At 42.8% G+C, this 26,932-nt stretch overlaps 1 protein-coding gene and 1 long non-coding RNA gene across 4 annotated transcripts; one reads left to right on the top strand and one right to left on the bottom strand.

Moving 5' to 3' along the window:
* Nfe2l2 (nuclear factor, erythroid 2-like 2) lies at positions 1–26,307 on the bottom strand. 3 transcript variants are annotated; one of them, XM_005373407.2, is made up of 5 exons: positions 26,241–26,307; positions 4,060–4,326; positions 3,123–3,212; positions 2,158–2,346; positions 1–1,711 (listed from the first exon to the last, which is right to left on the bottom strand). In XM_005373407.2, the coding sequence occupies exons 2-5, from the start codon at positions 4,321–4,323 to the stop codon at positions 485–487; spliced, it is 1,770 nt and encodes a 589-aa protein (XP_005373464.1). In that variant the 5' UTR covers positions 4,324–4,326; positions 26,241–26,307; the 3' UTR covers positions 1–484. The 3 variants fall into 3 exon arrangements, with proteins under 3 accessions (XP_005373464.1, XP_013368164.1, XP_013368167.1); XM_013512710.1 differs by lacking the exon at positions 26,241–26,307 and adding an exon at positions 19,283–19,427; XM_013512713.1 differs by lacking the exons at positions 3,123–3,212; positions 26,241–26,307 and adding an exon at positions 19,283–19,429.
* LOC106148198 lies at positions 4,856–9,759 on the top strand. Its single transcript, XR_001233416.1, has 2 exons — positions 4,856–5,588; positions 9,377–9,759. It is a non-coding gene; the product is annotated as an uncharacterized LOC106148198 (long non-coding RNA).
* Positions 26,308–26,932: the final 625 nt, after the last annotated feature.

Below are 26,932 nucleotides of genomic sequence, written 5' to 3'. Positions count from 1 at the left end.
TATAATTTAAGTCATAATATTCCTTTATTAGTACCAGCTCTTAAATTTTTTTGCCAGAACTAAGCAATTTAATATAAAAAATGCCATTTTTTATTCGTACAGTATTTATTTAAAAAAGTACATAGTGGTTAGTTTTGCATCAATTTGCGTTTAGGCAGATGTCATATCATGTAAATCTATGAATGTAACAAATGAGACAAGAACAGTATAAATAAGAAATTCTGTAGTATTTACACTTACACAGAAACAAGCCCAAATGGTGCCCTAACAAATTAACCTTATAGTTAAAGTGAAACTACTGATTCAACATACTAGTATTTTAATGCTTTTTAATGTTTCTTATTTTCTATGCTATAGTTTTGGCTATAATTTTTGCATAGAATTACTTATAAAGTATTTTCTTGCGTTTCACATCACAATAGGCTCTTTTAGGATAACAGTACAAAACAAACAAACAGCTCAGAAAAGGCAAATCTTCCCCAGTCTAGTTTTTCTTAACATCTGCCCGCTTACTTTTGGGAACCAGGAATACATTGCCATCTTTTGTTTGCTGCAAGGAGTATTCACTAGGAGAGTAAGGCTTTCCATCTTCATCACGTAGCATGCTGAAGACTTCGAGATACAAGGTGCTGAGTTGTTTTTTCAGTTGATGGAGGCTTTTGTCATTTTCTCCTTTTTCTTTGAGTAATTTTTCTTTTTCATCTTTTAAGTGACCTAAATCTTGCTCCAGTTCTACTATATTTTCCAGTTTTCTTTTTCTGCAATTCTGAGCTGCTACTTTATTCTTACCCCTCCTACGTATATCTCGAATTAGTGCAACTTGAGCTTCACTGAATTGCTCCTTAGACATCATTTCATGGAAGTCGTCAACAGGGAGGTTAATGATTTTTTCTACAGGGAATGGGATATGGAGAGCTTTTGCCCTAAGCTCATCTCTGGTGAGATGAGCCTCCAAACGGCTTGAATGTTTGTCTTTTGTGAATGGGGTTTTTCGATGACCAGGACTTGCCGGCAGATCTTTCTTTGGTGTGTTTTCACACTGGGCATCATGCATGGAAGAACTGTGCCCTTGAGATGGTGACAGAGGTTGTGCAGTATCCTCAGAAGAATATACTGGCTGTGTTTTGGGACCGCTGGGTTTGACACTTCCAGGGGCACTATCTAGCTCTTCCATTTCCGAATCACTGAGGCCAGCTGGTGGGTCTCCATAGATGGAAGAAGCCACAGAGTGTTCTGGTGATGCTATGCTGGGACTTGTGTTCAGTGAAATGCCCGAGTCAGAGTCATTGAATTCTACTGTGCTTTCAGGGTGATTTTTGTTGAAAGCTTTACAAAGTGATAGATCAGAAACATCAATGGGCCCATATAAAAGTTCAGAGAGTGACTGGCTTACAGTGGCAGAGGAGGACATGCTGTTGCTGATGCTTGGTTCTGCTATGAAAGCAGAATAAAATTCATCACCAAAATCTGTGTTTAATGTGCCATCTGAATTTAATGAGTTCACTGTCAGCTGGTTGGGATCTTCTGTGGAGAGGATGCTGCTGAAAGAGTCCTCGAAAGTATTAAGAAACTCTGGCCTGCAGCTCCCTACTTCTTTTTCCAGTGAAGGGACTGATGAGTAGAAGTAACTGTTGTCAATTTCTGTCAGTTTGGATTCCGGGCTTGGAACCATGGTAGTCTCCACCAGCTTGTCATTTTCAATATTAAGACACTGTGGAAAGAAGTTTATACTGTATGAATCAAGATTCAATATTAATAACTGATAAACCACAGCTGTTGGAGACTTTAGGTAAAACTCTCCCCACCCCACTATCCTCAAGGGTATTCTGTAGTTTACGGAGCATATCCCTTATTTTAGAAGTCCTACTTTATTTATTTATTTTTTTGGTACCAGGAACTGAACTCAGAACCTCCCGCTTGCCACGCAGGCACGAAGCCCTACTTTAGATTTGAAGTTTGTAATAGTTCTGTCCTCAAATATGTAGCCCAGTTTACTCATAAAAGTGTGTGTTAAGCAAGCCCTGGGTGCTCACATGACTAATTTAAAAGCATCTGTAGTCCTTTCTATAAGTAGGTGGCATATAAATAATTAATAATAATGACTAATTTAAAGCCACTGCATATAAAATGGCATTGCAGTACTGTGTTCGATCTTACCTGTAATTCTGGAATGGAAAATAGCTCCTGCCAAATTTCCTCCATGTCCTGCTGCATGCCCTCCACATCACCCATGGCTATCTCCACAGGAGCTTCAGGGGACTGAGCCTGGTTGGGAGCAGTGAAGACTGGGCTTTCGACGTGGCTGGGAATATCGGGAACAAGGGACTGAAATGTGGGTGAAGAAACCTATAATTGAAAAGGCAAAAAGCAACTGTGGATACGGAAGCGCCAAAGCACAATCATAGCAGTTTTAAGTAGAATCAGCAACAGTTTTCTATTTCTCTACTTATTTGAAGATTGGTAAGAACAATCTTGGCAGGCATGGTGGTGCATGCTTGTAATCCCAGGACTCGGGAGTCTATAGCAGGAGGATTGCTGTGGGTTCGAAGCCAGCCTGGGCTACAAAGTTAGTTCAAGCCAGCCTGAACTGCATAGTGAAACCCTGTCTCAAAAAGACAAAAACAAAACAAAAAAACCCCCAAACTTTATTTTATTTTTTGTACTGGGAATCAAACTCAGGACCTCGCGCTTGCCAGGGCAGCACTATGCCACTGAGCTATCTCCCTGGCCCCCAAAAGCCCCAATCTTTAGAAATTAATTTGTACCTGTAATAACCAGTACAGTACTTAAAATACAACAGATTCATTTAAATTGTTAACAAGTCTTAGCTTCTTACTCAGCTTGGTCTTACCAGAAATTGTTACATATCCGTAACAAATGAGTTGCTACCAGTTATGCTTATCCATAGCTGTATAATAAGAAAGGTGTGTGATTTTGTATTATGCGGGTTTTATAAGAAAACTAAAGTATCTATCTACTGAGGTGTTTTCAGAATATTTCCTTGATAAAAAATTTCCTTCTAAAATGTTTTATCCTTTCTTTTAAATAGAGGCACATTAAAGGGACTCATGTAGGACATGGTGAATGTAGTTCAGTTTTACTGTTAACCAAATGTTTTATACCTCATTGTCATCTACAAATGGGAATGTCTCTGCCAAAAGCTGCATGCAGTCATCGAAGTACAAAGCATCTGGTTTGGGAATGTGGGCAACCTGGATTAAAGAGGAAAGGTATAAAGGGAGAGAAAATTGTTAAAATGTTCCAGTGCCAAGCTAATGACTCGTGACTGATGTAAGATTTATATTAATGATCATAGAATAATGTATTATTTCTTATTTGAGAAATCAGTTTGATGCACAGACTCAAACCAGGCTACCTCCAATTTTTTTTTTTCTGTTCCTTATGGTGTGGGGATTGAACTCAAGGCCTCACACAAGCTAGGCAAGTGCTGTATCACTGAGCTACACTCCCTGCCCTCCCGCAACTTCTTGAGTGATCTGGGCAAATTAACGTTTTTGAACTTCAGCTACACATCTGTACATAAATGGGAATAATGGTGCCTAACTGACACAAGCTATGTTGATTAAATCAGTTAATATATACAATTAGAACAGTGCCTGATGCAGTATGGTAAGCAGTGGCCACTACTAGTTTTACCACTACCAGTCCTTCTACTACTGTTCGGTTTTTGTTTTTTTTGTTGTTGTTGTTGTTTTTTTCTGCTACCGGGAATCAAACTCATGACCTTGCGCTTGCCAGGCAGGCGCTGTACCGCTGAGCTAAATCCCCAGCCCTTCTACTACTGTTTGATCCTAACTGTGTTTCTGTAATTTACAAAGCCCTTTTATGTGATCTATGTCTTAATCTTTATAATAATCCTGTCAGGTAAGTAGTTTGGGTATAGAACTTATCAGCAGGCCAAGGTTGGGAAGTTAATTTAACAGGGTCAAAAGACACAGTAAAAGGCAGAGCTGGAACTCAAATCCAGATATTCTAACTCTTGGTCCATGTTTCCTTAGACCCTGCCGTACACTTTCCCAAGAACTGAGTACTCTGTACCTGGGAGTAGTTGCCAGATCCACTGGTTTCTGACTGGATGTGCTGGGCTGGCTGAATCGGGAGGAATTCACCCGTCTCTTCATCTAGTTGTAACTGAGCGAAAAAGGCTTTCTCTTGCTCCTTTTGGAGTTGTTCTTGTCTTTCCTTTTCAAGTTTTTTCTGTTTTTCCAGCTCATATTCCTTCTGTCGCTGAGTGAAGTCAAACACTTCTCGACTTGCCCCAAGATCAATATCTTGCCTCCAGAGTATGTCAATCAAGTCCATGTCCTATATTTAAAACAAAAGAAGGAAAGTCATGGTTAAGATACTACACACAGGTTAATTCACAGTATGCTATTGTGGATGACTGAAATGACTACAAAGAAAATCTGATAGCAAATACAGGTCCAATGTTCTAAAAAGAGCAGTTAATTCCATTCAATGAGTCTACTCACTAAGGGAAAATGTGTCATTAAAGCAACGAAGCTGCTTAGGCCTTTCTCAGGGTAAACCTGCAATTTTTTATAATCAGCCATGTGCAATGTGTTGTTTAAAAAAAGACTGAGATACCGCAATAAAAAGCAAATGAAAGGATGTAATTTTGGTGAATAATGGTGGCCACAGTGCCGACAACAGTGTTACCCCATATAATACCCATATACACAGCGTTCACTCAGTAGCCACTCAATTCCTGCTATGAGTACCTCTCAATGCACTCTCCAAGCCGGTGTTGCCTTAAACTACATAACGCGATCAGAAGAGGACCCTTTGATGAATCCTTACCAACAAACAGGAAAAATAAAAGAGGGCCCCTTACTTGGGTCAGCTCCAGAGCATGCTGCTCTCAGTATGAGACCTGCAACAGTGCTACACCCAGGGAGATCTGAGTGGCCCCACAGCTCTAGCTGTCCATTTCCACTGGGAAGGCCAGTGGAAAGTGTTTCAAAAGTGACAACTTCTAATTGTTCTACATCAGGCCAGAAGCATTCTATGCGATCACAATGGCACCAACACAGGTTTCAAAATATTCTTTGTATTCTTAAGAACCCGTTTTAATCAAATTTAGAATACAGCACCAATAATTTTCTTGTCATGGTGTTAATATACTGTGTCACTTCAGATGTTCTTACATGTTTCAAAAGGCAAATGCTAGCAGAGATTTGACACTATGAATACTCAAAACATGATGTTGAAAAAGAACAGCAGAAGCCTGTTTACCCCAGACGCTGCTGGGGAGGCCACCAGAGCAGTGCTCTGTCGTCCTGAGCTGACCAAACAGGCAGCGAGCACTTCCTGTGAGGAGCCATGTGACTGTGCGCATGACTTACTCCACACCCACCCCCGATCTCTCTGCAAAGCTGCACACCATCTAGGAGGAAATAATAGTTGGGGTGGAGTCCATAACCAGAACATGACACTAGACATCAGGGAAGGGAAGTGCCTTAGCAAGAACCACACTGTTCTGGGCAGAAACCTCAGGCTTTGAAGAAATACAGCTGTCTGGTCGCCAGCAAGTCCCCCAGGAGGACAGCCACAGTGCACAATGTCAGGTAAACAGAATTTGGGGAAGGAGAGGAAAGCAGGGGATGGCTTCCAACATTCCAACAATTATTTCCTGACAACTGGTAGAAAAGTTTCCTAAGGACAACCCAAGCGTTAGCTGTGAGCCTTCTTGTAGCACATGGAATGAATGTTGTTTGGCACCCAGGGCCTGGATTCTTTTGTGTTTGGCCTTTAGTAATTCCAAATGTGTTCCAAATTACATTGCAAGCTTGGCTTACATAAAAGAAGACAATTTAGTAAGAAACACAAATGTTGGACAATTCATGTTCAATCACCATCTGGCCTAATGGAAATGTTCATGTTTGAAATGTATACATCATCATTTGCCATCTGGGTAATCTGTCACAGGTTTTATGGGAAATCTGAAGTTGGACAATCAACTCATACCCCTTTAAAACAAACATCTTTGTACTAGGATAAACAAAAACGAAAGGCCTTGAACACAGAATTCATATTAAATGTTTTTTGCAAGCCAACTTTAGTACTTTGAATAAACCAGCATTTATTTTGCTGAGATGATCCAAAAAACTAAGAAGAAAAATAATAAAAGATAACATGATCCCTGCCCTAAGTTAAAGCTATTCAGTAAACTTAGATTTTAGAATTGTATGTTAAATGAAATATGAAATGGTATCTTTTAAATGTGTGTAAATGAAGCTTGCACCTTCTAGTCCCCTTTCCTTCCGAGAATGCACAGCAAGGTGGTACATTTTCTTCTAAGAACAAATAATCGTCACTATCAACGTCTTTAATAAATGCATACATCACCATACTCAGCAAGTTATTCCCTCTTTCCTTTTTGGTTTTTATGAGACAGGGTCTCACTGTATAGTTCACGCAGGCCTTGAACACACTTTGTAGTCCAGGCTGGCCTTGAACTCAAAGTGATTCTCCTGCCACAGCCTCCTGTGGCAGTGTGGGATTACAGGCACATGCCACCATGCCTGACAAGTTATTCCCTCTTGTGCATTTCCATTAAGAAAAAAGTGTATCTTCAAGTTTATCCCCCAAAGATCACTCTTTCATCCAAAAATGTTACTAAAATTCAGAATTTAAGTTACATCTCATGCTTTTCTTATAGTTTGTTCTTCATACTATGCCCAGGTTATTATATTATTCACCTAAAAGTTAAATCTGATGCAGTATTTTATTTCGTAGACACTGCCAAATATTTCTGAACAAAACCAGACAGTATATGAATCATACTTTACTGTCCAGATATTAAGAGCTATAGGAAGCAAATTATTAATTGAAACAGAGCTATGGGCAGCTACAGAAACAACTGAGGGCATGCCTGAATTTTGAAGAATTCATTAGACAGCAAACAAGATTTCCTTGATTAACAATGTTGTACTTCGCAGTCAGAATGTTTACTAAATAAAATGAGACCAACCAGATGTCTTTAAAATACATTTTGCTGGTAACTATACTTTATAAATTTTTATTTCATTACTCCTCAACAGGCGGGCCGGTGGCGCACGCCTGTAATCCCAGCAATCGGGAGGTTGAGGCAGGAGGACTGCTGCGAGTTTGACGCCAGCTGGGCTACAAAGTGAGCTCAAGGCCAGCCTGAATTACATAGTGAGGCCCTGTCTCTAAAAAAAAAACCAGATAAAAACAAACAAAAAACCCCTGATTACTCCTCTGTGACCCATACAGCATCACAAGATACACAATGCAATGTCCATTGTTTTCTCAGAGAATTCTTGAGGTGTATGACAGATCATTCTTTACAGTCCGCCCACCCTCTTACATTTTTGGTTTTGCTGGACTGATTGCTAACTCTTAACTGTGAACTAGCTGATTAAAAATACAGAATAAAGCACTGGGTGTGGTGGTATACACCTATAATCCCAGTAACTCAGGAGGCTAAGGAGGGAGTTCAAGGCCAGCCCAGGATACCTAGGGAATTCAAGGCCAGCCTGAACTGCATAGTGAGATCCTGTGTCAAAAAAAGCCCACCAACAACAAACATCAAAAAATTCCCCAGAATGATTACAAATACAGAATAACTATTGGAGACAGTAGGGATTTTACAGCCATCTATGCCAACTATACGAATGTTGCTAGATTTGTAACTACAGAACTGTTTAAAAATTGAAAGGTCTATCTAGCAACCACTTGTATGCATCAATAGAAACTCTTGAGTATTAACACATCACTAATTCCAATTTTTCTTCTAAAGAAATCCTAAGGATTATTACCTCAATCTTCAACATCTACAATTTTTTTAAAAAATTACATAATAATTCCCAAATAGACACCAACAGACAAATGATTTGGCAGCATACAAACTGAAATCATTAATACACGGTCCCTGGGTTGAAGAGCCACCTAGCACCCTTCCCTAAGCCGGACCATTGTTACATGCTAGACAAACACTCTATACGCAGCCCCTAACCTTCTTTCTGCTCTTTTGTCTTTCAACTAGAAAGTGGTCCATGTGGGCAGGTTACGAGGCACAGATACATTCATAAGCTGCTTCCTGTTCACAAACAAGTTTCTCAGCAATGACTCAATCTAAGAAATATGACCCGGCTAGCTTACTGGAACTCTCGCCCCTTGTGCCTGTCTACGAACTGCAAAGTATGATGCAAAAGATAAAGCAAAACTGCAAAGTGAAGACTGGAAGAACCTGGGCTTTCTCAAAAGACAAATAAGTAGTTTCGTCTAAAAGAAATCAGAGAGGACACTTAAATTTCCCAAACAGGAGGTGATCCTGTGAAATCGGCATGGCTCTGATTTTCCATGCGAGGTTTCCTAGCCGGGTCCCCACAGTTATTTTTAGGTTGTTTGTAATGGAGCAGGCTGCCTCTGCTGCTAGGCTTCATGGGGTTTATGCAAAGGTGGTCGCTGCTTTTCCAAGAGAATGGTTTCACCTGACAACCTGTAGGGTACGGTTTTCTAATCTTTTCCCCATTTCCAAGTCGGCCGCATGTATTTGCTTCTGAATGCACACACAGGAAAGCCAGTTCTCTCCTTCATGACTGTCACACGAAGGATGATCCTACAGGAGACACACTTGCACACCCATGTGACCAACGGAACCCTAGGAGACCCTGGATCCACCTCTAACCTGCTTTACCTAATGCACATGTAAATGACCTGGGCATGGACTGACCAAGCGGCTGAGGTCAGGTCCCCTGCTGCCTATGCCCCTGGACTTCCTCGTACCACACACTCCTTGGAGGAGGACTCAAACCACAGGGCTCTACGGAAACTTCTACCAGCTCTAAACTTCTCTGAGCTACCCTTCACCCTCTTGGTCCAGTTTAGTTCAATATTCCGTTTCAGATTTGACTACTTACAATGAGCTAAAAATAATCAGCAGGACAGTCTCCCAAGCTTGGGGCTGAGTACCAGCTGTTGTTGCTGCCAGTCAGAGACCCTGTGTGACATGGCAGAGACAATCTGGTGGTGATGAGTTTTAGATACATATATATCACATTACATATTATTAACACAGACTTGCCAGGCACGGTAGCACATGCCTGAAATCCCAGCATTTGGGAGGCTGAGGCAGTAAAATTGCTACGAACTTGAGGCCATCCTGGGATACACAGTGAGTTCAAGGCCAGCCTGAACTATACAGCAAGATTCTGCCTGTAAATAAATAAATAACTACAGACAGACTATATATCTTTATAGCTTCTTATTTTTAATTACAGATGCCATTAAAATACTTTGCTTTTTTTCGTGTGGACATTTTTGGGTATATTTCTTGAAGTGATAATGTACTAATGTCTAAAATTTCATTTTGCCGGAACTGTGGTAGTTACCAAGTTGGCAGTCCGATCAACACGGCTGGTGTACGTGCTCCTCTAAGTGGATTATCAGTCATTCGCGCATCTGATAACACAGGTACTGACCGCCTTCAAGGGGACAGGACTGTGCCAGCTGCTAGAGATACAAGGAAAAGAAGAGAAAGCATCTGACCTTAGAGGAAACTTCGTGAGGAGGAGATGAAGGAGCCCAGGCTGCACAGACGGAAGACCTCGAAGAGGTGACAGCTGCGAAAAACTCATGACTACCTGAACATCCCCCCATCAACGGTTCAACTTGGTCTGCACAGGCCTGGCCCAAGTGATCATTTGAAAGCAAAGGAGACTATGGAGGTGATGAAAACATACAACATTAAATAAATATGTCTCTACTCTTGGTGGTGGCAATGTTCTTCATTTCCCAACCCCTAGAGGTTCAGCAGTGCACAGAAAATTCTCCTAGGCAGACAGACTTCCTCTTGCATCTGGGCTTTCTGGGCGGCATGACTCATGTCAGCCGGCATGGGAATTACTGTTTACGCCGCACAGTCACGGAATGCGAGGACTAGAAGGGGCCGTGGAATCACCCAGACAGCCCCTCTCACTTTGCAAATAGGGAAGCAGTTCTAGAGAAAGAAACAGTAATTTGCAGGGGGTCAGAGGTCAAAGGATTCTAAAATGACCCCAGGTCTACTTCTCTAATTTTACAGCTCTGACCAATCAGGGAGAAAAAGATAGACCTTTGCTTCACTTTCACTTTTTTCCTCAGCTTCATAGTTTATAGGCGTGTTCTCAGCTGAGCCTCAGTGCAGTAGTGTGAGGGAGGAAGGCCAGGTGTGGGCATCTTCAGTTCTAGATGAGCTCTTGGCGGCTTTGGGGACCAAGCTCCCTGTTCCAAATCTCGCATCTGGTGAGCAACAGAGCTAGGACTCTGATCCTGTGAACTTCTAATTCCGCGCCTGGGAGCGTCTTCCCCAGACTCTGGGTGCTGGCACTCAGACTCTAGCAGGACAAGGTCTGGAAACTGCAGAAGTCCCGCACCTCTCCCCAGACAGGAAACTAAGACTTGGCAGTCTGACTCGGGCCTGCCCAACCCCAGTGACTTACAGACAGATCCCGACTCACCTGCATAAGACTTCCGCACTGAAATGCATTTCCAGGAGTTACCCCATACTATTCATGTCTCATGGGCTTTTCTTACAGTGGTCCGACTAGACCACTGTAAATTCCTTTGGGGCATGACAATGTCTTTTAAAACAGATAACATATATAAGGCACAAAAGTTTGAAATTAAATTAATAGTATGATAATTAGTTTATCAGTCCCTGCTCAATTTTTGTTTCTACTCTTTTGTTATTACAAATAATACAAGAATGAATATCCTTCTGCATAAATCACTTTATAAATGTATGAAGATACCTATGGGATATGTACTTAGAAGTAGAACTACTGGGTCAGAGTATCTGCATTTTTCATTATCAGATACTGCCGCACAAAGGTTATGCCTTTTATACTCCCGCCGGCAATGTGCAGAGTGCCCATTTCTCCCTTCATTTCCCTGCCATTCCAGATTCATGTGTCCTTGCATCATGCTGGCTCGTGTTACCCACATACTTAGCATGCACGATGCCCTGGGTTTGATCCCCAACTTAAAACAACAAAAGAAAACAAAACGTATTAACTGTATAACATCTCCTGTATTCATTTCACAGTCATTTCAAAACTGGGACCATATCACTACTTTTTAATAATAAAATTAAGGGGGCTGGGGATTTAGCTCAGTGGCAAAAGCACCTGCCTGGCAAGTGCAAGGTCGTGAGTTCAGTTCCCGGTACCGGAGAAAAACCAAAAAAAAAAAAAAAAAAAAATTAAGGCCAAAGATGAGAATAAACTCTTCTTCCAGAAGTGCTAGCCAGCAAATAGCACTTCTCTAATCACCAGTATGTCCAGCCGTGCTGCAGCCAGCTACCCTTGGTTTGTGCTTCTGAACTGGCGAAGCATTTGCAGGGCAAGAAACAGAGGACACGGGCGCACCGATTAGACAGATGGGGCGATGTCTAAACAGGCCGAGCACTAGAGCTGACAGGCACAATCAGCAACCTCAGCCTTCCTAACAAACAAACTGAGAGAAAACCAAGGTATGTCTAAATGAAGGGAGGCAGCGCATACCTGTAATCCCAGCACTGAGGCTGAGGCAGGAGGACAGCTGTGAGTTCAAGGCCAACCTAGATTACACAGTGAATTCAAGACCAGCCTGAACTCCAGAGACCCTATCTCAAAAAATCAAAATAAATAACTAAATTTTTTTTAAAAAGGTATGTCTAGCAGGGCTGACCCATTAACTGGTTCCTTAAAGACAAGGAAAAGGTGCTTTCTCAAAGGATGTGTCTCTCAGGAACATTAAATTCACCTTGAGGCCAAATTAATGGCCTGTGAAACCCTATAATCAGAAAAACCACTCTCTACTGTCTGTCTGTCCTGCATTCCCCATAGACTTTTCTTTCCTCACCTTCAGGCTCTAAATACTGTGTGGTTTTCTAAGACTGCCCTTGTTAAATGCAGCTGCAGTAAGATGAATTCCAGCTCCAGGGCCTGAAGGTAGATCACCTCCACTGCCTAAGCCCCAGGCTTACCTCCAAAGAGCAAATGTCACCCCGGGGGTGTGGATCCCTGAGAACTCCCAAGTCAGCAGGCAAGGCCAGGTACTCATTAAATGCACATTCCAGACCTAACTCATCATCGGAGGGCTCCCCAAGGCCTGTAAGCCAAGCAGTCATTCTCTGCCTCCTTGAAGACACACAACCTGCTCCCTGCCAGCCCTGACATTTGTAGTGCTTCTAGGTCACAAAACACTGCTGCTTGCCTCGCTATGTCATTTGATTTTTACGTAGTCCACGTGGAGATAAGGAAGGGGAAGTGTTAAAGGCTGCACAGCTCCTCCACGCGGCAGAAGCAGCCTGCTCCAAACCCCAGAGACACATCCACAGAGACCAAGTCACTGTGAGAAATCTGAATACCCCCTTTCTCCCTATTTTTCTCAAAAAATAAACATAATTCTGTTTTGCTGTAATGGCTGTTCCTTGTTGCTGTGGATGGGTTCTTCTTTTAAATCAGTTTTGCCAACAATATCATAAAAACAGGCTTGAACTTTTCAATAATTTCATACAACACAAACAAATAACAAACATGTGAAGTCAAATTCGCAGGCGTTCTCCCTTCAAGGACAAAAGCTATGGGTCTGGTTGAAATTCACTCGCTTTGGGAAAAGGAGTTATTAAGTTAAAATATGAAAAACAGCTGTATGGAGTTTTCTGAAGTAAATGTTCAAACAAAGTTTGGGAATTTTTACTTTTAGCACTGTTCCCCATGAAAGTATCATCATAAATACATCAGACACCACTTGCAATTCTACCTTACCACTAACAATTCCTTCCTTCCTCCCTCTCTCTTTCCACACTCTCTCTTTCTTGTACTGGGAATTGAACTCACGACCTCGCACTTGCTAGGCAGGCACTGTGCCACTGAGCTATATCCGTGGTCCAGTAGTTTCTTTTTAAAGGCATTTTCTTCAACTCAGACTTGATAGAAGTTCTAGTTATTCACAGCTCTGCTGTCCCAATGGCAAGTAAACCCAGAGAGTCCAAAGCAACAGGCTATAACGAACACCAAGTTCCAGTCCCTATCTGGGACTAAAGCCCTTTGGCCTGGGTTTCACCAGGTTGAGGATGGGTTAGGTGATCCCTAAAATCCTGTCCTCTAAGTGCCTCTGATTCTATGGATGTCCAAATTATAAATCTGAAAACTAATTTCAACTCCTGGCTAATGGAAATATAATGTGAGCCACTATGTAACTTTATACTTTTAATAACTAAATTTGCTTAAAAAAAAGGAAACAGGTAAATGTAACTGTATCCATTTATTTAACACAGTATGTTAAACATTATTTTAACGTGTAACTAAAATTTAAAAACTAGTGCAATTTTATTTTATTTTATTTTTTGCTGTTATTGTTTTTCTTCCGGTACCAGGACTTGAACTCACGACCTTGCACTTGCCAGGCAGGCGCTGTGCTGCTGAGCTAAATCCCCAGCCCCTAACTAGTGCAATTTTAGAAGTGACACACAACACATACAAATCTTACCCAAAATGACATGAATGTAGTCCTACTAAAACAATAAAGGGATATTTAACAGAAAATATTTTATACTGTTTCTATTTATTTTTATTTTTTTATACTGTTTTAAAATTTACATTAAAATTCATTAAAATTCAGTTCCTGGGGTGCACTAAAATCATACTTCAGGTGCCCTAACGTCACAAGTGGGCAGTGGCCTCTTGGTTGGGCAGGACACCTGCAGCAGCCCACAGAGTGAACCCCCATGTGTCCCTGGAATCATTTCTAGGGAACCAAACTCTTCTGGTTAGCAGATTCCGAGGATACCCGGCACACGCTGGGAACATGAGCCTTTCCAAACTACACTAGGTGGTACTCGTATGGTTTGCAACTTTTTTTTTTTTTTTGGTTTGCAACTTTTTGCAAAAAAGCTACCTCAATGACTGGAACGAGCTGCTGTGCGTCTGAATTACTAAAAGGAATCCTAATGATGAAATGGACTGTCTTTATGTTATTCAGCAAAACTATGATTTAGGTGTCACACAATTACCGTGATTATTACAACGGTCTTCTGAAGAATGGATAGAAACAAGAGGCTTTTGGTACTTACTATTTTACTCCCACTAAGGATGTAAATTAACCCTAAGTTTGGAGTCAACTGCTTCCAGAAATACACACTTGAAAATGCACAGTATGCACTGTTATTCCTCACCACCAAGAAGCAAACTAGACGTCTGCAAAAGGAGACGATCATGCAGGGGACACAGCTCTGTGGTGGAGTGCGTGCCTGGCATGCCCAAGGCCTCGGATTCATCTCTAGCACCCAAAGGGGACAAAAAGGGAAATGACTGTTAATATATTATTTCTCTATTTCATTCTCTTTAAATTAAGGTAGGAGTCTTTAATGTAAATATTTTCAGTTAATCCACTACATAACTACGTAGACAAAGGGATTACCTGGTAAACCTTCACACTGAGATCTGAAAATGAAAAATCACTGTGGAGATCTAAGTTCAGATAAAGCTAGGAGTGAATAACGCAGTCTACAGTGAGAATAATGGCCACCATTTATCACATACTTTCTCTGAGTCCAACATTATTCCAAAATCATATATCCAAAAAAAAAATGTGTATCCACCAATCAACCCAGGTGGATCGTCTCCTCCTCTGCACCCTTCTGGAGTACGGAAAATGGGAGCAGAGATTAAACACCTCCATCTAATAAATGGTGCCGGTAAGCTCCAAAAAAGGCGTGTTTACTTTCCAGAACCAGAGTTCCAGCCCACTCCAATAACACAGGCTCTTCAGAGTTGCCTAGGCTTCTTCAGCGAAGCGGCATGGGGCAGTGGAGACACAAGGGTGGGCCCTGGGACTTCCGCTGCTAACTAGCTGCATGAGGTCCAGCCACCCAACCTCACTGCGCTGTCACTGTCCATGCCAACACCAGTCCTCACAGGATGGTTTCTCTCACGAGAAAACAGTAGGTTAATGCCCCTTAAAAAATATAGAGGACCACCCAGGGCAGGGTGGTAATACTCTTAATCCAGCTCCCGCTGCAAATGCCAAATGACCGTGAGAAGTGACTGCTTTTTAGGTTTCTGGTTCTAGATCGTGAGGCCATAACTTGATTATGTAACTTGTACTTGCATAACACAGGGCTGGAAATGTAAAAAACCTTTCAGCTGTGTTATCTCTCCCAAGAATCTTAGAAAGTTTTCTTTTCGTTCACCGCTCTGCCTTTTCTAAAGGCCAGATTTATTTAGGGGTAGTTATTTCAAAAGATGTTTTCAAAGCTTTATAGAAGGGGTGGACACAGGGAGAGGACAAGGAGAGGAGTGGCTCTGACGTGTTTGGGTTTAGCGGTCTACCCATGCCGTGGCATGCCCGAAACTCCTTGTGACCACATAACTTGCCTATGGACACTGGTTTCAGGTCTAAAACCCCAGAGGGAAAAATTCCGCCACAAGTGAAGGAGTGGGTCTGGGAAGGAATTCTAAAATGGTTTAACAATTCTTGTAGCAACGGGGAGTCCAGGAGACGGGGAGGAGGGAGGAGCCCTGGGCAGTGTGTGGGCTCTGCTAGCCTGGGGCACAAAGTGAGGCCTGGCCAGAGGTTAGTTTTTCTGTCTCAGGAGGCTTCAGTCTCTAGAACAAGCAGGTGCCCACATAAGGCCAGGATGTGCGCAGGGAAGAGCACAAGAGGATGAGATGTTTATAGCAAAGAGCACAACGGGGCACGGATGTTCACGCTGTTATGCAGCCAGAACTTGAGCAGGGTTTTCAGGTGGGCCATGGAAACCTCAGATCCACATACATTCAACCATCCCCGACAAAGAAGCAATACGATGATGATAATTACAGCCGCCATCTGTTGCATGTGTGCTGTACCCTAGATCTCATGCCTGGTTCTTCACTTGGCTCTGAAAAGCACTGTGGCATAGGTATGTTGGTGTCTAAAACTGATGGAAGGGGGCTGGGGATATAGCTCATCGGCACAGCGCCTGCCTGGCAAGCCTGAGGTTGTGAGTTCAATTCCTGGTACCAAAAAGAAAAAAAATTCAATAGAACTGATGGAAGGGAAGCGCAGCCCGCCATGCAGTCTCACGCCATGACCTCTCAGGCTCTTCACTGAGCAGATGGAGAAGGCTGTTCACCTCACTGGGGGTAACAGGACTGACCAGAACACAAACACCCAGCACTGGAAGCCCAGAGGCTGCGGTTGTCCCTTTACCACCGCTGGAGGCCCACAGCTCTTTGCTCTGGGCTCAGGCAGGAGGTCAGAGAATGCTGTTTGCTGCTGCTGTTTTTTTTTATGATTAGTGAAAATCACTGTGACTGGAAGCCAAGGAAAAGGCTGTTAGAGTTGATTGAAGACTAAATCAATCTTAAACACGAGCAAAGACAAAGTCCCTCTGTGTCAGTTTGGGGAAAGAGAAGAATCTATTCTGAAAGCAAAATGGCAACATCTGGCTGGCTTTTCCTCTCCTTCCACGAAGCAAGAGCAGAGTTGGCTCAGTGGAGCAGAAGCAATTCTGTGGTGGGGCCAAACGGAAAATCCACTCTCCTCCTTTAAAAATTTTTTTTTAAATGGCCAGCAAAGGAGCCGTTTTAAAGACCCTTACTACCCTTGCTGACCCCCAACCAATTAAGCCATGGTCAGCATGCTCACACCTACAGCGCTGGCAGCAGGGCCAGAGTCTCACTTCCTCCGGCCGTCAGGTCTTCCACGCACCACCCCTAACTTCCTGCTGCATCCAGCCCTGGCGCTCTCCCCTTTCCAAAACTTCCCATGATTCCAGGTGCCTTGCGTAGACTCCAAACACTCACAAGGGGCACCAAAGGCACCAACCAGCTCCCCCAAGTTAACCTTTCCAGCCCTGAGCACAAAATATTGTGCCACAGTCAGCCTCATGCCCGTCCCACTCCTGGGGCTTCGGCTCACCTACAAGCCTGAGGCAGATAAAACCTACTAGCTGTAAAAAAAAAAAAAAAAAAAGTCCAGTGGAAAAATGCTACCTTCTCCGGGATGTCTTCCCTGAACATCTCAGGTGAAGTGGCATTTTCTCGTGTGGCGTTGTTAAGGACCTGTCATATACCACAGCCTAGTTTGCATTAAGTCCCAAGCTCCTAGTGGGCAATTTGCAGACGCACACATTTACTGAGCAACTATTAAATAAACACCAGGCATGGTGATACACATTAGAGCTACCAAAAGGAATAAAATATACTCCCTATCCCAGAGGAGCTTAATACCAATGGCAGAAGAGACAGATGTTAATTTATACTCTTTATTATATACAACACATCCTATAATTCAGGTATATGCAGGTTGAAGAGATAGATTAATTACGAGGGGCAATCTGAAAAGCAACTGTCCTTGAAAGAGAACAGTTTGTCATTATCTTGGAAGACTAAAACAACTTTCATAGCCTGAAATTTCCCTAGGGTGTGTAGATACCTAATAAATACTTGTGGAATGAATAAGTGTACATTATTTAAGCTCAGGATTCAGTATTTTCACTGTATACCGAAGGTCTCTAAGGTTAAGAATACAAATTACTTAGTAACGAAGACCCTACATTTTAAATCATTTGACCCAACTAGTAGGCACAGAAAAATTACTTTAACCTCATTCTAGTAACAGTCCTTCAAAATTATTCTGTAAGTACCCTACTAATAAGATACAATATCCTATCTTAAGAACTATTAACATCCCTTCAACACACACCCTTTACTTGTAACAACAAAATTGATTTTGAAAGAGAACAAATGGGACAGTATTTTGAAATGTCCACGAAGAGAAATTCGCAGCTCGGACAGTATAATCATTAATCAATACAACTTTTGATTAAATGTATTTTCTTGGAGGATATGAGTTATTTCCTTCAGGCTGATGTCCGGAAAAACAAGTAGGCAAATACTGTAAACTTTTTGTCCTTAGTACTAAGCTATTACCATGTTATCTCAACCTGCTCAACTATTTCACAGCTTCCCTGACTTTTCTCTCCCATACTGTAAACTTTGCCCCCATACTGTAAACTTTTTGTCCTTAGTACTAAGCTATTACCATGTTATCTCAACTTGCTCAACTATTTCACAGCTTCCCTGACTTTTCTCTCAGTACTCAGACTTCTTTAAAAAAATGTGTCCAAAAGAAAAGACCCAAAGAAATAGGGCTTGATTTTTAACTGTATCTCCTTAGAAATTAAGGGTAATGCTTAGTTTATCTTTTTAGCACCAACTCCTTATAGCTGTAGGTCTTCATATGAGTAAAAATTACCAAATCAAATAACATTGCTATGTATGACAGGATCTGGACAAGTCACTAATTATACCTAATCTCTTTGGTCTCTCAGCTTTCTCTGCTTCTGTGATCTCTCTTCCATTACCTGCTTGCCTGGAGAATAAAAGGTATAAACAGCCCACCACCTAGAGAGAAGGGTAGCTTTCCTACAAAGGCCAAGGAAGTAACAGCTGAGATTTCCTGACAACAAGCAGTAAGATCCTGGCTTCACATTGTCTCCAGAAGTCACTGCTGCCCTGAGGTTCCTCTGGGGCTGATAACCACTGCCTCCTAGGAGCTTTTGGAATTGTATGGAGGCAGGGGTGGGGCGCTTCCTGCTAGTCACAATAATGCTGAATACCCTGGGATGTGGGGCAGCCCTCCACTACAAGAGATCTGGTCATATGCAACAATGCCCCCTTTGGTAAACACTGAAAGAGACCCTGGAAGTGGGGACATTGCTTTACTCGTCTCGGTAAAGGAGCGCCCCTGTTCAGTATCAAACAAAATGCCTGCAGTCTTCAGACAAGCAGGGAAGGGGTAAAACAGGCATGAGCGGGCAAGGAGAGTACCGATTATAGACGTTCAAAGTCCCCGTTCTGCCAGCTACAAGCAGCAGCCCGGGACAACTGACTTAACAACCTCTTTCTTAGGGCTTGTCACCTATAAAAATGGAGACATCTCCACAAAATTACTGTCAGCATCTAGTAAGAGAACAGGCCTAAGGGATGAGTCGGTTGTCAAATGTTAGTTTCTTTCCCTTTTTCTTCCCCACGAAATTGCCAGTCCTGCTCTACAGTCAGACCTCCATATCCATGGGTTCCAGACCTGCTGATCCAAGCAACCTCACACTGAAATGTTTTTAAAATTTTCCCTGTACTGAATATGTAATTTTTGTTTTCAAACACACATACTTTTTTTCCCTAAACAATACCGTATAGCAACTATGTACACCACATTCACACTCGATTAGGTATTGTATGTAATCTAGAGGATTAAAGTATACAGGAGGATGTGAAAATACCATGCCCCTTTGTACAAAGGACTTGAGCACGGTGGGTTCTGTTGTCTGCAGGGGGATCAGGAACCGATGTGCTTGGATGCTGAGGGACGACTGTGTCCAGATGTAACACCAAAGGCAAGCCTCTCCACAGCACAGGAAATGAGCTGGCCACATGATCCTAAATGAAAGAGTAATTGTTTCCTCAGTTCCAGTTATTATCTCCTGGTGCACACCAGACCTCAGAAGCTTTACAGTGTCTTGTTATCAAGGGGACTTTGGAAACCTGAGGCACACAAGAACCTGGAGCCCTAGACTTTCTCGCGAGTCTTGCAGTGGTGAACAAAGAGGAGAGAAGAGACACTGAATTTCTACCTAAGGGTGTCATTCCATCCACATCTCTCTAGGACAGACTTTGCTTGTCAAGGGTCACTGAAAAGAGACAGGAGATCGCCCAGCTCTCTTCAGATGCCTCCTCCACCTCCCGTATCAGGGGGTAGCCCCTGGATCAGAGTTTGGAAGCCATTGCTCCAAGTCCCCCAGACATGCAAGCCTGGTACAGAACTGCCTAGCAGGGTGTGAAAGTCTTCTCTGGAGAAGAATTTGGATCCATAGGTCTCATCCCAGCCTGTGAAAAAGCCGGTGGGGTGGTGGGGGCCTGAGCCCACAGCACAAGAGAGCGTAGCCCTACTCCAGCCCTTTGGGGTTGGTTTTACAATGTACTTTTCATTATCTTCCATCGAGAATTATCAAAGACAGAAATAACTTTTTCAAAAATGGGCCATTTTTCCTATTTCAAGTGAAACAAGATGGTGAGTTTTAACTTTTGGTGGTTTTCATTTCCAGGATTTTAATGGTTAAAAAAAATTGTTTATCTGATGGGTACGCTGGTGCACACCTGTAATCCCAATACTCGGGAGGCTGAGACAGGAGGATTGTTCCAAGTTCAAGACCAGCGTGGGCTACAGAGTGAGCTCAAGGCCAGCCTGAACTGCATAGTGAGATCCTGTGTCAAAAAAAAAAAAAAAAAGTTTATAAAAATTGTTTTTCATAGGTCAAAAAATTCATGGATCTTCATCATTCGCTAGTCATAGTAGCAAAGTTCCCTAGCTCCAGAACTGTAAGACAAACCAACAGAGTCCAGATGCTTGGTCAGTGTCCAGGAACCTGATGCAGTGGTGTGATTCCATCACATATCCATCACACATCTATCTCTGTGCCTGGTCTGCTCGCAGAGACCACAAAGCCTCATGATCACTTGCCCTTCTTCTATTCTAATCCCTTGCGCTGGGAAGAGATTGGGTCCCAAATCCACGTGCAGTACTCTAAGTTTTGCCTAAGTAGACCAGAAAAAGACTGTCAAGTCTGAAATAATGGAAGAGTCCGCGCCCTTTTATCCGTGGGCGGGCCAACTACATGTACAATCAATAGCCCCCAAATTCTGGTCATTTCTCTCACACCAACATCAGAGATACTAATCCACCCTGCACGTCAACCGCATTCCTAACAAGAAAGGAAAGGGCACTTAATGCACAGAACAGCTGAAGAAAACACAAGTATGCGATGCTACAGCCTAACTGCTGCTACCTTCTAGCACAAAACTCGTAATAACACATAAAAGAAGGCATTTTCAAAATCTTAAAACAATAGGAGGGACATGTTACATGAACCTCAAACTTCTGCTGCTTAGAATTTTAAAAATATATTCCTGAGAGATAACTAGTAAGAAAGGGGCAAAGGACAAGACCAGGGACAGATCTGAACCAGAACACCATTCGGGGAAGTATAAATGGTAGTCACCTTGTCAAGATCGAAAGTTGGTCTTATCAAGCAGATAATACTATCCAAAACATGGAGCTGCTCGAAGTTGCCTGGGAGATGCAGGGTTTTCTTCGTAATGGAGAAAGATAATGAGGTCCAGGAATGCAGAGCCTCCTAGGATAAGGCAGCATTCCATGCTGGCCTCCAAACTCCCAGCCCCCACCCCAGCTTTGGGACATTCCATCCTCGCTGCCTCGTCTACATGTTGTCCCCAAATCTAGGTGGCTGGTTATCTGCAGGGCGCATTTCTGAAAAAAAAAAAAAAAAAGGAAAAATTCTACTAAGTCACATGGGAAAGTCTTGATAACAGGGTTATCCCTCAAACCTTGACAAGGGATTTAAAGAAATCTACTTCTGTTCACTGAATTTTTTTTGGCTTTTTTGAGACAAGGTTTTACTTGCAGTTCAGGTTGGCCCTGAATTCACTTTGTACCCCAGGCTGGCCTCAAACTCGAAGTGATCTTCCTGCTTCAACCTCCTATGTCCTGGGATTATAGGCGTGTGCCACCATACCTGGCTTATTTACTGAAATTCAAACATTCACCAGGCTCCATGAAACACAGTTCCCAGATTTAGGCATTAATTGTAATTCTGCGGGGGTCAGTGGGCAGATGTAAAGACATTTCATGATTTAAAGGCAGAGAACCTAACTAGCTTTCCTAAATCACTCGTTAGATAACTTCAGAGCACCCAGCACCGAGCTAGGTGTGCCGGGGCACTGGCTCTCAAACATGACAGCACACTGGAGTTCGTGGGAAGCTTTAAAACACTCGACCACGTAAACTCACCCCAGAGATTCTGACGCATGGGGAATATGGCCTGGGCATCAGTTATTTTAATAAAGATGGTAAATCTAATATATGACAAACTTTGAGAACCACTGTAGGAAACAAACATAAATACTGAAAGTGAAGATAACTCTAAAGCCCATCAGCAGATGATGGGTAAATAAAGTATGGTTTAGCCATAAAATGGAACACTCTTCAGCAATTAATAGCATTCTTAAAGGCCATTGTGAATTGTCCAAGTAATAGGGAAAAATAAAAGACGTGCACCGAGTGACCTCATATTCTTTTCCTACCCAATCATTTTTCTTTTTCAGATCTTGTCAGTGCAGTGCTGACACTATGGGCCCCAAAATCGCAATCTCCCGGCTTATCAAAAAGGAATGAGGGCCGGGGATACAGCTCAGTGACGCAAATGCCTGCCTGGCAAGTGCAAGGTCCTGAGTTTGATTTCCGGTATCAAAAAAAAAAAAAAAATGACTACTCAGAACTGCCAAGGAAATTTCTAAGGAAGTTTTCAGAACACAGGCTGTGGATGGACTGTGATGACTCTCAACTGTCAAGAGGGTCTCTGAAAGATGGACTTGGCGCTCTAAATCCCACTTAGGCCCTGGATTTGCTTCACTACTACCACAGTTTGGGGCGAATAAATGTGTTGCTGATATACCCACAGAGCCTTTGAATTAGGCGGCTTTCAATACACAAGTGTTATGGTACATACGCTGTAAGAATGACCCATTAAAAGTGCTTCCCGCCCTCAGAGTTCTTAAAATTCTTAACGCAAAGTAAGTAAAAGGTGCTCATTGTGGCAAGGGCTAAAACACAGAAAAGTCCAATTTCAGGGCAGGATTTTCATGGTCTTGTTCTGTTTTTGTTGGGGGAGTTAGGATAAGAATACCTTTTGCACTCTTCCAGCATTGTTTGGGAGTGTGAATATTATATACTTGAACATATTTTTGCTTTCATTTCCAGAAAACATACCATCATTAATTGAAGAAGTCTTGGTCTATACCAGTGGTGGCGAACCTATGGCACGCATGTTACTGTTTTTCTTTTAAGACAAAAGGTGTTAATGCATGAGTTATTTTCTCTAGAATAAAACCTGTGTTCAGATTTAATTGTGGTGCTGCCACTTTGCGATAAATAAGGAGGTTTGGGTTGCAGTTTGGGCACTTGGTCTCTAAAAGGTTCACCATCACTGGGCTACACCCTATGGACACTTATTTATTGACTTTTTTGTTGTTGTTCTTTTTGAGACAGGGTCTCGCTATGCAGTTCAGACAGGTCTTGAGCTCACTTTGTAGCCTAGGCTGGTCTCGAATTCCCAACGATCCTCCTGCCTCAGCCTCCCAAGTGCTGGGATTATAGGTGTGCACCACCATGCCTGGCCTTCCTAAGTTTTTTTTTTTTATTGACACTTAGAAGCAAAAGGCAATGAAATTTCAGCCACCCATAGAAACCAGATTATCAAAATATTAACTGTAGTCTCCATTTTTCAGTGAACTTAAACACTCTGACATGAAGGTGAATTACTACATCTAGTAAACATGCCTCCTCTACCCTGACAGGTTTTGCTCAACTTTCAGAAGTGGCTGGATGCCAACTTCAGGCAAATCGTCCATCTGCTCCTAAGTTTTGTAGCATGCTTCATTCAAACAAATTGGATAATAATTCTGGAAATAATTTAACAGTAAGGACCAAGATTTTAAAAATATATATATTCTTCTCAAAGTTCCAAGTAAACTTCAACCGGATAGACTTGAAGACTTAACATGTGTTTCAATTCAGAAGGGCCAACACAGAGGATTAGTGTTAAATGTGAACCAAGAGATTTCTGCTAGCTGTTTGCAACTCAAACCCTCCTCCTTTCTACACACTTTCCTTCACCCTGGTCTAACCCTGTCCATGACATTCCTTCTTCACCATCTCCTCACTACCAAACTTACTTCTGCTCATTACTTTAAAAATAAAGAGCCAATGGAACAGGAGAAGGTACCAAAGCAGACTCCAGTAGCTATGAGACTTAATTAAGAAAAAAGGATAACAGAAAATGTAAGGCAAAATCTGGAACACTGCTGAGGAGCAGTCCTAAATTGAAACCCACCTCAGCCTCTGTGTTCCAGAGAAGGCAGGCAGCAATTCCGCCGATGGCCTGTAGTCACCCTCCTGATGTTCAACCAGGTCCACCTCCCCCTCACTGTAACAGGTTAGTACACAGCCCCATAAGCCGGAAAGGTGCAGACACTTCATCTTTTTCATTCGTGTTCTCCTTTCCCAGTTCTTCTCATTCTATCCACTTGTTAAAAGTAAGCTTTTCCCCCTGCTTAAAGTTTACCTAGTCTTGTCCACTTTGGAAGTAGTGATTCTTTTTTTTTTTTGAGACAGGGTCTCACTATGTGCAGTTCAGGCTGGCCTTAAGCTCCCTTTGTAGCCCAGGCTGGTCTTGAACTCACAGCAATCCTCCTGCCTCAGCCTCCGAGTGCTGGAATTTTCGCCACCAAGCACCACTCTCTCTCCTTGAAGTGGTAATTCTTGAGCCCCCAGGCTCAGGTTACTTAGGTTTGAATCCTATCTCTGCCACTCAACGGCTGGGTGACCTTGGAGGGCTTTTGGTCTCTCTCTGCCTCTTTCCTAAGCTGGAAACAGCAAACAGTATTTCACAGGGGTGGCTGTGAAATTATGCATGTGAGGCAGTTATCATATTGCCTGGCACCACAGAGAGGCATCCAATAATTTATCTTTCATCACCTTAGTGCCCAACTCTTCCTGCATACCGGAAAGTTAACCCAAGCTCCAGGAAAATTAAAGAGGAAATATTATTCATACAAATGTATCCAGTACAGGCACAGGGAGTGTGCCTATAGCCCACAAGGCTCCTTTTCTCATGCAGCTTTGTCAAGGATAAATTACCCTGAGTAAAAGGAAAGATGAAGAAAAATTATGCATTTGGGTCTCATCTCTTCCTAGTAACCCTGAGGACAGAGGTTGTTTGTCTCCCCAGCGGTTTTTTGTTGTTTTGTTTCCCCAGCATTGTTCTTAAAGACCCAAGTTAACAAGAAGGAGAAATTTCAAAATGGCCCAAGTTATTTTTATTACAGAGACTGGTGTGAGCTGTGTGTTTATCCTTCTACATGCTGCTTCCCCAAGGTCTCAGGAGGTATCCCCTGTATCTAAAATATTTAAAACGTCAGGTTGTTCTTGCTTCAGGTTCACTCCAGAGATTAGAGATCTGTCCTATTCTTTCTTTGTGTTTGACTTTTAAAAATAATCTTATCAGTCTAGTCCAAGATCAACTTCATCCTTCATCCACTAAAGTACTGTACTTTATTGCTCCAAGACACCCTTGAAAACAGTAATAATGGATGGTGCTTTCCACCTGAGAGAGATACGGAATCGTAGGCTCTCCTCGCTATTCTGCCTCCAACACATCCTTTGCACACAGAGGGAAAACCTGTATCCTAGTACCACTTCACACCGGGAGAGTTTATTCTGACCTTCTTTCACTTCTTTGACTCTTCAACTCTTCCTGGACTACATACAGATCATGATTTTAACAGGAATCACAGTTATAGACATGAAGCTGATTTTAAATTTTACTCTACGTTTTAGTCTTCAAATATGCAAATGAATGCCTAATTACAAAGGCAGAAAATCAGTTATATTTACCAAACATAACCGAAGACCTCAACGTTTGAGAGAAAGCAGTCCATATGTTTTCAGGCATTTTTGTACAAAGAATGCTGTATTACACAGTAAAGAGGAAAAAAAAAATCTAAAAACTACGGTTCATTTATATCATATATTCTTTAAACAAGCATTCCTATGGGTTACTAATGAACAGCTAAGAATCAGAAAATATAACTTATTTTTTCATACTAATGAGAACCAGAATACAATTCCAGTCATTTCTGGGGGAAAGTTCAAGAAAAATAACTTTAAGAGGTGAGAAGTACAAGTAATACACTGTCAGTAACTTAAAACCTTACATTAGATGTTTAGGATCACTTACATTTAAGACCATAAACCCACTTACTGTCATACCAAATTACACATTGCCTTGAACCACATTTTTTAAAACCCTTGCTACAAAATAAAATTGGTAATATAAATATGAACTTTAAAAGTCCCTACAAAGTGAACACAAACTTCAGTTTTATAACATTTCACAAAAAGGATTAGCAAATTGTTATGAAATTCAAGTGTCCCACCCTCTGCCCTTACCAGGAGGGTTACATGCTAAGAAACTGAGGCAAATTCTCAAACAGAAAAGAAAAAATATAGAAAAGACCCAAGGGAAAAATAACTGAGAGAAAAAAAAAAAATCAGTAATATCCTAAAAGCCGTAAAAATTCTAATCTACACTCACAAACTCTTACCCTTGACAGCACAGAACAGAATATCCTGCCTTATACATTTTGAACTTGCAATTCTGAAACGCTAAATCCAAAGACAAAGCCGCCCTGGGAAAAATAACAATTGCGCAACAGATCAACAGCTCCAACTTGTCCCCCTGGCCCCAGCGCGGCGAGGTTTGCACGCTACAAGCAGGAAAGGGCCAAGTGAGGGCCGCCGTGACAGCCAACCGGCCGCTGTCACCGAGGCCAAGGCCACGCACACGGCGTGCGCCACCGGGAGGCAGCGCGCCAGGAACCACCGCCGGGGGCGCGGCCGAGTCGGACCTCAAAGTCCGTACTGGCTCCGCGAGCCAGGGCCCGAGCCTGGGAGCGCGCGGGGCGCGGCCGGCGCCGCACGTCGAGGCGTCGGGGCGCACAGGGCACCTGGGGACTTTCTCTCTCGCTCCCCGGGCGCTAGGTCTCCTAGGTCTGAGATCCAGGAGCGCGACTCGCCGTCTCGGCAAAGCCGCCCGCAGACGGCCAGAGGGAAAACGGCGACCACGCAGCCCGCGCCCGCGGAGATCCAGGGCCAAGTGCGCGGGGCGGGGGCTCCGGGGCTCGGAGCGCAGTGGGCCTCAACTCCCCCGAGAGCGGCCCCGTGACTAGGCACATTTTTGCCGGCTCCAGGTCTGGGGTGCCGCGCAGCCCCGGAAAGGGCCGGTCCGCGCCGGCTC

This window comes from Chinchilla lanigera, unplaced genomic scaffold (assembly GCF_000276665.1).
Source record: "Chinchilla lanigera isolate Chin_1 unplaced genomic scaffold, ChiLan1.0 scaffold00002, whole genome shotgun sequence".
NCBI classification, from domain to species: Eukaryota; Metazoa; Chordata; class Mammalia; order Rodentia; family Chinchillidae; genus Chinchilla; species Chinchilla lanigera.
Note: the sequence above shows the minus strand (reverse complement) of the source record. Positions and strands in the feature narration are given on the sequence as shown.